Raw genomic sequence first — 9,787 nt, forward strand, 5'->3', positions numbered from 1 at the left:
GGGGGCTCACTTGAGTAAAGAATGCAGTAGTAAAGAATTTAATTGCATTAATTGTACTTATTCTAATGAAAAATTTCAGACTAACTTTGATATGAAACATAATGCCATGGATAAAAATTGTCCATGTTACTTGAGTGAGTTAAATTTCCTGAAGGATCATCTAGATATTGATTGTGAGTTTTAAACTTTTTTGATTTTTTGTGGTTGGGTTCCAAGTTTTTCTGTTTTTTCTGTTTTATTGAATTTTATTGTAAAATTTTATTGTAATTTTATTGAATTTTTATAATACATTTGTTTTTTGGAGATTAATCATGAAAGGGACTGGTATGAAAATTTTGAGTATAAACTTAAATCATTGCGCACTCGCCCAAGCCCAGCTCCAAGTACTTAAAGAGATTATTGGTTCCTCTCCTGAAATAATTTGTATGCAGGAGCCCTATGCGGTACAGAATGAATTGGCTTTTCAAAATCCTGAATGGAGATCCGCATATAATAGTGGAGGAAGAACGGGAATTATAGTAACTAAACCAGATGTTGATTTCACACGAGACTATGAAACTGATATTATTACAGCTATTTCTATTTATTTGTCTTCGGGCAGACTGGGCATCATTACAGTTTACTTCTCTGCGGCAGAACACATAGAGGAATATCTCTCTCAATTGGAATCTGTGATGAAAAATTATAATAAATTCATTGTTACTGGTGATTTTAACTCTAAACATCCAAGCTGGGGCGCAGGAGATATTGATGCAAGAGGGCGATTGGTATTTGACTTTATTGTCTCTAATAATATAATTTTACTAAATGAGTTGAGTTTTCCTGCAACTTTCAAATCTACCATCGGTGAGAGATGGACTGATCTTGTTATGACCTCACCAGGTTTGTCTATCAAATCTGGAGCTCTGCAAGTTCTGATGGATGAGAGTCTTAGTGATCGTTATTTGCAGTTGAATTATGATGAAAATATTCATTGTGCTCCTAAGATTGTTTTAACAAGAGATGTCCACCGGATTACAAGATATTGTTATAAAATTGCTCCGATAATGCAGAAATTTAAATTAGATTTATTGAAGTGTGAGGACTCTGATACAATTGAAAACTGTATTGAAATATTTTTTGAGGATCTGTCTATCGATGTTAAAAAGAAGTTACAAACAAAACAAAAGGGAAGTAGGCAGATTTCGTGGTGGACTCCACAACTTACTTGTATGCGACGCCGGATACGTGCTTTGAGGAAAAGTTCGCAAATTTTGAATTTAGCAGACAATGTACGTAATGAAAGGAAAATTGCATATAAAAAAGAATTGGCAACTTATAAACGTGTAGTTCGGAAGACAAAATTTGAAACTAAGAAGAAATTTTTTCTTAATAATCTTTATTATTATGATGGTTTTTATCGAATTGCCTCTAAAAAAGTGAGACGTGCTGTTGCTCTGTATAATCCTCAGCACGTTGACAATTTGATTGAACTCAATAGACAGAAGCTTTTGCAATCACTCAAATTGGGAGCACCTGGGAATATTTCATTAGATGAGGATAGAATTTCTGATTGTCCATTGGATGACGCTGTAATTACAGAGGCAGAGATAAGAAGTGCAGTTGAACAAATGAGGTGTCGAAGCGCTCCGGGCCCGGACTGTTTTAATCCTATATTTGTTCAGATTTTAATTTTTACATCTGGATATTTTTATATTGCTTTTTAATTACTGTTTTAAATTTTATGTGTTTCCAAGAAATTGGAAAATCGGTCGAGTTGTTTTAATTCCAAAGCAGACAGAATGACAGATATAGACCAATTGTACTTTTGAGTGTTTTTGGAAAAGTGTATGAAAGAATCTTGGTTGAGAGATTGAAGTTTTACCTGAATAGTAGAATGATGCTCAGTCGGCGACAGTATGGTTTCACAGCTGGCTGTTCTACAGATGATGCATTATATGATACTATTGACTTTATTAGAAGCTATAAGAGTTCGCATCACGTAGTGCTGCTGTCCTTGGATGTTTCGTCTGCATTCGATTCAGTGTGCTGGAACTCTATTTTACAAACCATGATTAACCTTAAATTGCCAAGGAATTTGATTCAATGTTATAGGAGTTATTTTAACAATCGCAAAATCTTGTTTAATGCTTTTAAGGATGAAACTGCAGAGATAGAACTAGAGATTTTCATTGGTTGTCCGCAGGGCTCCTGCAGTACTCCCCTGCTCTGGAATATCATATTAAATAAATTTCTTATTTTGGAATTCCCCAGTGATGTTAACTTTATTGCATATGCAGATGATCTTGCTGTTCTGATGTATTGTGCATCATTGGAAAAACTCGAGAAATCATTTGAGAATGTTATGTTAAAACTGGAAAACTGGAGAATCGGCGAGGGTCTTGAATTGAACTTAGAAAAAACTTTTGCAATCATTTTCCCGCGGGCTGGGATCAAAGTGAGAGCTCCACGATTTAGATATCAAGGGAAAAGAATAAAGTTCGTTGATGTTATTAAATATTTGGGAGTCAAAATTGATTGCAAGTTGACCTTCGCAAATCATTTTAAAACAATTCATCGGCTCTCAGATGATATGTTAATGTTTTACAGGAGATCTTTTTCTAGTGAGACACTCTGTAACAAATCATGCATTCTTAAAGATATTTTGAATAATGTAATTATCCCTAGAGTTTTCTATGGAATTGGTGCCTGGGGATCCAGAGCCGGGGATTTGGTCAGGTTGAGGAACAAACTCGATGTGATACAGAGGAGCTGGTGCTTAATGATTACAAGATGTTTCCGTACTGTTTCAACTGAGGTGCTCTGCGTTCTAGCCGGCACGCCGCCTCTTTCAATTTTATATAAATTATATTTTGAAAAATTTTTGTTCAGAACTGGTAGACTTGATTTTAAATTGTATAAAGATATTTTGATTACAAGGCATATGTTTGAAAGAATTAATAATATTTTGGTACATCCTTCTGATTTATGTGTTTTTGAATTTGATTGTAAACTCCCAATAATTGGAGAATTGGATATTTATACTGACGGGTCCAGGCAAGATGATAAATTGGGTGCAGCATTTGTGATTTATCATTATGGAACTGAAATTGAATATAAAAAATATAAGCTTAATAATTATAATTCTGTATTTCAATCGGAATGCTATGCTTTACTTAAAGCCCTTCAATGGGTTAAGAAAAATTTGACTTGTGTTAATTCTATTCATATATATACTGATTGTATGTCTTTGCTTCAATCCTTGACCTCGGCCCGTCCTACTAATTTATTAATATTTGATATTAAATGTCTATTGAAATTTTTGATGCAGAATATGTGCATTCATTTACACTGGATAAAAGCCCATGTTGGCTTTGTTGGAAATGAAAGGGCCGACGTGCTGGCTAAAGAGGCGACCACTAATGATGATTGTGAATATATAAAAATTTCTGGTTCGAGAAGTTATGCAATTAGAAACATGAAAAATTTTTATGATGATATTTGGAATACTAGATGGAATGAATCAGAGAGGTGCGTGGGTCTTTTGAAGTCTATTAAAATTCAAAATGGTATGCGACCAATTAGTGATATTGATTTAAACCAGTTTTTAACTGGGCATGGAAGATTTCCCGCGTACCTCTCGAGATTTAATTTACAAAATTCAGGCTTGTGTGGTCATTGCCATCAAGTTGGTAACGCAGATCACTTCTTGAATCATTGTTCCTTACTGGAAAATTTGAGAAAGAAATGTTTGGGAGATAAGTCATGGAACTTGGAAATCTTAAAAACATATTCTAAATGTGCAATGAATTTGATTAATTCTAATAGAGTTGAATTTGGAATATTTGTTTAGTATCGTGTATATTTATCTTTTGATTATATGTATTATATTCCCAGTTATGAGTATTTATAGGTTTACTACGAAAATTTTGAAATTTTTTTGTGTATTGTTTTATTTAGTGCATTGTGGATGTTTTGTGCATGTGGCCTTGCAGATGTTGAGAATCCTGATGGATTACCAGATTTAAATTATCGAAATCAATGGTGGTTTTGAGTTTCAGGAATTTGATTTTTAAATTTTAAATTTTATGGAATTTTTATATTTTTTCTTAAATTTTAAATTGTAGTTTTTGATTTTAAAATGTTCTGAAATTTTAAAGTTTTAAAATTTTTCTTATATTCTGTTCTTGATGGAGTAATTGCTGGGGTTTTAATATGATGCATGGCAATCTTGGATTTTTCCAGTTTTGGTTTTGGTTTGGTTTTTGGCAGTTTTGGAGCTTCTTTTCTATGTTTATTAAAGATAATTAATACATTTGAATTCAGATAGTGGTAGGACTATTAAAGTAAATTTTTGAAATAAATTAATAGTTTAAATAGAATTATGATTATACAAATAATATGCTATTAAAGTAATATTGTGGGGAATTCGGTTTGACCTTCTACAGGTTATTTAAATTGGGAATTCCTCGATGGCTTTGGACCGCCTGTGCCTGTTCCGAAAATTCATGTGAATGAATGTTTCTTGAGAGTTTCCGCCACTCTGTTTGCCCGTGGGGTTTTTGTTTTTGGATTTTGAATGTTTCGTGCTGTGCTTCGTTGTTTGTATGTCTCTTCCTTATTTTTAGTTTGTTAATTAACCTCCAATTATTTTTAGTTAATTAGCTTCTTTTTCTCTCTTCTTTCCTTTTGTGGTCTTGAGGGAGTCGACACTTTATGGTCATATGGTCCAGTGGGACTAGGAGGATTGGGTCTTCCCTGTATTATGACCAATAATAACATGTGTGCCAAGTGAGAGTAAAACCTGCAAGTCCATACGGACAAGTTGTGGGTGGAATGTACGTGGAGACAAAAATGTATGATATATTATTGCTTGTTATGAGTGAGATGGCTGAGGCCTCAATAGCTGAAAGCCGTGGAATTGGAACTGGGTTGTGAGGAATGCAGCGTTTAATAAGAAGTGCTGTGCCCCCGCCATGAGGGTTCTGATCTGTAGCTGGTCTGTTATATCTGTATACAGCATAATTCTGCACAAAGATAGGTGATGAAGGGCCAAGGCGGTGTTCTTGTAGGAAGAAGATATCGGGGTCGTACTTATTTACAAAATCCCGAAGTTCATGAATTTTACGGGATAGTTCATTCGCATTCCATGTAAAAATATGCACACAATTATTCATCAAGTTATTCATTATTTACATTATTAGAGCCAAATATGTCCTCACAAATGTTAAAGACAACAAATAGCTTGTCAATGGCATTATTAGCTGCTTGTAACTCTGGCAGCCTGGCACTAATTTTACTCATAACATTGCCTACTGAGAGGCCTTTAAAAACACAGCTTAATTCTTTCAATAATTTAACAATGTCCATAATGGCGCTAAAGCCTCCCTCAGCAGAGGGGTTACAATTTTGAGCAATATCAATATGAGATTTAATATTTTCATTTTTATGAGGCTTAGTAGGTGGCTTATTTGCAACATTTTCAGAATTATCAATATTAACATTTTTAACTGCCGCAGCATAGGTACGACCGTTAGACACATGAGCATTTTGAACATTGGTTTCGCTCTGCTTGGGAGCGCTTAGGGTATCAGAACCAACTTTGTCACCTGCATTTTTGTTTTTAACAGTGTTGTTGACAGGGAACTTAGGGCACCCCCTATAATTAGCAGTATGCCCTGTTTGCAAGCAGTTACAGCATTTAACAATATCGAGCCTTTTGGCAGAGCATTCAGCAGATTTGTGTGGCCCAGCACACTTTACACATCTTGGTTTAAATTTGCAGTTATCTGAAGAATGGTGGAAGTGTTGGCAGTTGTGACACTGCACAACACTTCCGTTTGATTGGTAAGCAGTCACTTTAACATAAAATCCCAGGAGTTTGACAATGTCATACACCTGCTCAACACCAGGTACATTGCTAATTTGGGCCTGATAGAGTGGCATAGGAACTCTGGTTTTTATTCTGTGCATTTGAGTGACTCGTCGAACCTTGAATCCTTGGTCTTACAGCGCTTCGCTTATTTCTTCCACTGGGCAGTCGATTGGCAACCCTCTGATTACCACCTTGATCAGTCTGTCATGCTTTGTGAGTATAACATAATGATCCACTTTTTTAGAGTCCAGGTAGCTCGTAACAATTCTGTGGTCAGGAAGATTTTCAGGAATTCTCCACTGACTTTGCCTACAAAGTCAGCTTTGCTGTCAGTTTTTAATATCTTAATGAAGTCGCTGAATTTTATATCAGGCTTAACCATGATAGGCCGAATTTTTGGCGATAGAGCCGGTGGTATGACATTATCAGAACCCTGTTGTGTGTCCATTTCAATAATTTCAACTTCATTTTCATTACAGTTATTTGGTACATTTTTATTAGCATCACTGTTTGCACAAGACAGTTTTTCGAATTTATTGGCCAAAGGGAGATCAATATTGTTTTTAACTAATTTAACAGAGCAGGAGGTATTCTTCGGGAGAATAAAACCCTCGTCATCCCTAGTATCATTAATTGATCTTTTAACTCGTTTGACCGAGTTTTTTCTAGCCTTGGGCTTAAGTTTGTTGTCATTGGCAGTAGTATTATGGGCATCAATAACATTACACATATTCAAAACATCAGAAATATCAGATAAATTAAGATTCCTATTAATTACATTTTCCTTAAATCGATTAACAAAACCAGGATCCAGACTACTAAAGAACTCGCACTTACCTGTGCATGCAGAAATAAGTCCTTCGGCAATCGCTCTGGTCTTTCTGTAATTTTCTTCCACAATCTGTTTCTGGGTATCATCGGTCATAATCCTTAGGCTGTTTGCACAATATCGACGTTGTGAGTTAATATACGCATTGATTCTGTCCCGAAATTGCACACAGGCGATGTAATCTCTAGGTCCGAAATCCTCTTTATGAAGAATGTCACACCAGTTTCCACCTAAAACCGAGTTACCGTATTCGATGTAATCCTCAGAGAAATTAACAATTTGCCGAGCAGCCTTTTCCATAATTTTCGCACAATTATCACCTTCACTCATGATGAGTGAAAAGAATTTTACAAATCACACGTTGTAGGTTCACAAAACACACTGAAAAAACTTCTAATCACATAGCAATCACAGTAATCCAGGAACGAAAAAAGCACGAGGTGAGTAAAAAACTCAATATGGCGTCGAAAATGGCACTCAGCACCAAAAAACGCTGCGATAAGCAGTTACAGAGGTCATATATATAACTTTACAACAGATCATGGTTTAACAAATCAAGAACAAGACACAATAAATAACCAATCAAAAGTAACATGCAGAATGAGATTTAAGTTTCAGAATAACTCGGACCTGGCTGAAAGCTAATGAATGTTTCGGACTTGACAGAAAGCTATACTTCCTTCTAACCAGTAAGAATGCGATTACAAATATCTCAACACTCCCCCTTAATCGCATGTTATACAAAAAATAAAAGAATTACACAATTTTTAAACAGATCAATGATAACAGTTCATAGAATTTTGTTTTGGACAAAGCCTTAGTTAAGATATCTGCAATTTGTAAACCTGATTGTACATATTCAATTGTAATATCATTTTCCTTAACAGTCTTACGAGTGAACTTTAATTTTATATCTATATGTTTCAACCTACCTACCTGAAAAGTTTTCATTAACAATACTTTTGATACATGACTGGTTATCCTCAAAAATATAAACATTTTTAACAATGGAAATTTCATTTACTACATTTTTTTTATCCATAAAACATCTTGAATACCTTTACATAAAGCAATTATTTCAGCTTCTGTTGATGAAAGTGCAATACACTTTTGCTTGTTACAGCACCACATAATAGGACAGTTTGAAAACATTACAAAATAACCAGTAATTGATTTCCTTCTTGAGTATCTCCCACCCCCCCAATCTGCATCTACATACAAACACAAGTTTGCCCTTTCCAAATCACCCTTTTTGTACATCAATTTTAAATTTAAGGTGTTTTTCAAGTACCTAAGAATTCTTTTTAGAGCACACCAGGCAACATCAGTAGGATGCTCCTGCAGTTGGCTCAAGCAATTTACTGCAAAAATAATATCTGGCCGTGTGATATATGCTAAGTAAAGATCCAATTAATTCTTTGTATGGGCCATGAAATGCATTTCCTTTCTGAAAATCAGCTGCTGTAGATTTTGGTTGAATGGGAGTTTGGGCTGTTTTACAATCAGACATTTTAAATTTATCAAGTAATTTTTCAATATATGGTTTCTGATCTAAATACAAACAACCAGACTCAAATTTCAGTCTAATACCCAAAAATTCCGAGACACTTTCAGATTTTGACATTTTAAATTCATTTGATAACAATGATATTATAATATTTGTTTCTTTTACATCTGAACCTGCAATTAATAAGTCATCTACATAAAGAGCCATAATTACTTTCTTACAATTTAAATTTCTGATAAAAATACATGGTTCAGAGTCCAATTGCTTAAAATCTAATTTAATAACAAAATTAAGAAATTTCTGATACTATTGTCGAGGAGACTGTTTAAGACCATATAAACTCTTTTTAAGTTTACATTTCTTACCACTCATATCATCATATCTTTTTGGCTGGTCCATGTAGATGATTTCATCTAACTTACCGTTCAAGAAAGCTGTCTTGACATCTAAAGTAAAAGTTTGCAAACCTTCATTATTGATAATTACCAGGATTAAACGTAAAGAGCACATACTAATCACTGGAGAAAACGTTTCTGTATAATCTAGGCCTTCTTTTTGCATAAAGCCACGAGCAACAAGCCTCGCTTTGTAAGTTCCATCTCGTTTTTGACGTAGAACCCATTTGCAGGAAATAGCTCTTTTATCAGGGGGTAAACTTTGTAGATCCCAGACATCGTTATCTTCCATAGATTTCATTTCCTCGTCCATAGCTCTTTTTCATGGTTCTTGTTCTACTTGTGGTAGATTTGCAATATCTTCAAATGTCAGAGTGTCTTGTGCAAACATTACTTGGTAAATCTCAGGATCAGGATACCCAACTGGCTGTTTCTTTTCTCTTGAGGATTTTCTTTGTTCCTCCTTCTTATTTGCAGCATTTAATTCGCCGTTATCAGTGTCTGAAATTGATTTGTCTTCATTTTTAATGTCATCATTGTCATTTTCACTCAAATCAGAACTATCGGAAATATATTTTTGATTTTCTACTTTCTTCTTTTCTTCATTAAATTTAACATTTCTGGAAACAATGATGCGTCTTGTTTCTGGAATCATTAAACGATATCCCATTGTGGAATAACCTACAAATATCATTCTGACAGATTTTTCATCTAGTTTCTTTCTTTGCGATAGTGGCACTAGAGTGTAAGCATCACAGCCAAATACACGAATGTTTGTTAAATCAGGATCTTCACCATACTTCACAAAATAAGGAACATGATTGTCAATTCAATATTTGGGAGTCGGTTATTTATGTAAGCAGCCGTAAGTACTGCTTCACCCCAAAGGAATTTTGGTAATTTTGCTTCAAGTATCATTGCTCTAGCCTTTTCCAGTACAGTTCTATTTGCTCGTTCAGCAACACCATTTAGAAAAGGTGTATAGGGAGGTTCAGGATCTATTTTTACACCTGCTCTTTTAGCAACTTCATGCAATTCTCCACTGACATATTCTTTGGCATTGTCACAGCGCAGTTTTGCAACAGTTGGATTCAATTTAAAGAATAGCTTTAGTTCAGCAGCAATTTCACTTTTTCTTTTGAGCAATCTGATTTCCATAAATCTCGAATAGTCATCAATTATAATATCGAATAGTCATAAAA

General features: G+C 34.6%; 1 protein-coding gene across 3 annotated transcripts in view; it reads right to left on the minus strand.

Moving 5' to 3' along the window:
- Positions 1-7,152, minus strand: part of LOC118191531 (uncharacterized) — a 187,992-nt gene extending 180,840 nt beyond the window's left edge. For all 3 annotated transcript variants that reach the window (XR_015043964.1, XM_085826729.1, XM_085826726.1), the window contains exon 1: positions 6,692-7,152. Coding sequence is in view for 2 of the 3 variants with exons in the window: in XM_085826729.1 (XP_085682855.1) it covers positions 6,692-7,013 (322 nt within the window). In the remaining variant the exon portion in view is untranslated. The remainder of the gene's footprint in view (positions 1-6,691) is intronic.
- Between the last annotated feature and the right edge of the window lie 2,635 nt (positions 7,153-9,787).

The sequence above is a fragment of the Stegodyphus dumicola genome, chromosome 11 (genome assembly GCF_044657685.1).
Source record: "Stegodyphus dumicola isolate Sdum_Otavi_A_Nest chromosome 11, ASM4465768v1".
Lineage (NCBI taxonomy): Eukaryota > Metazoa > Arthropoda > Arachnida > Araneae > Eresidae > Stegodyphus > Stegodyphus dumicola.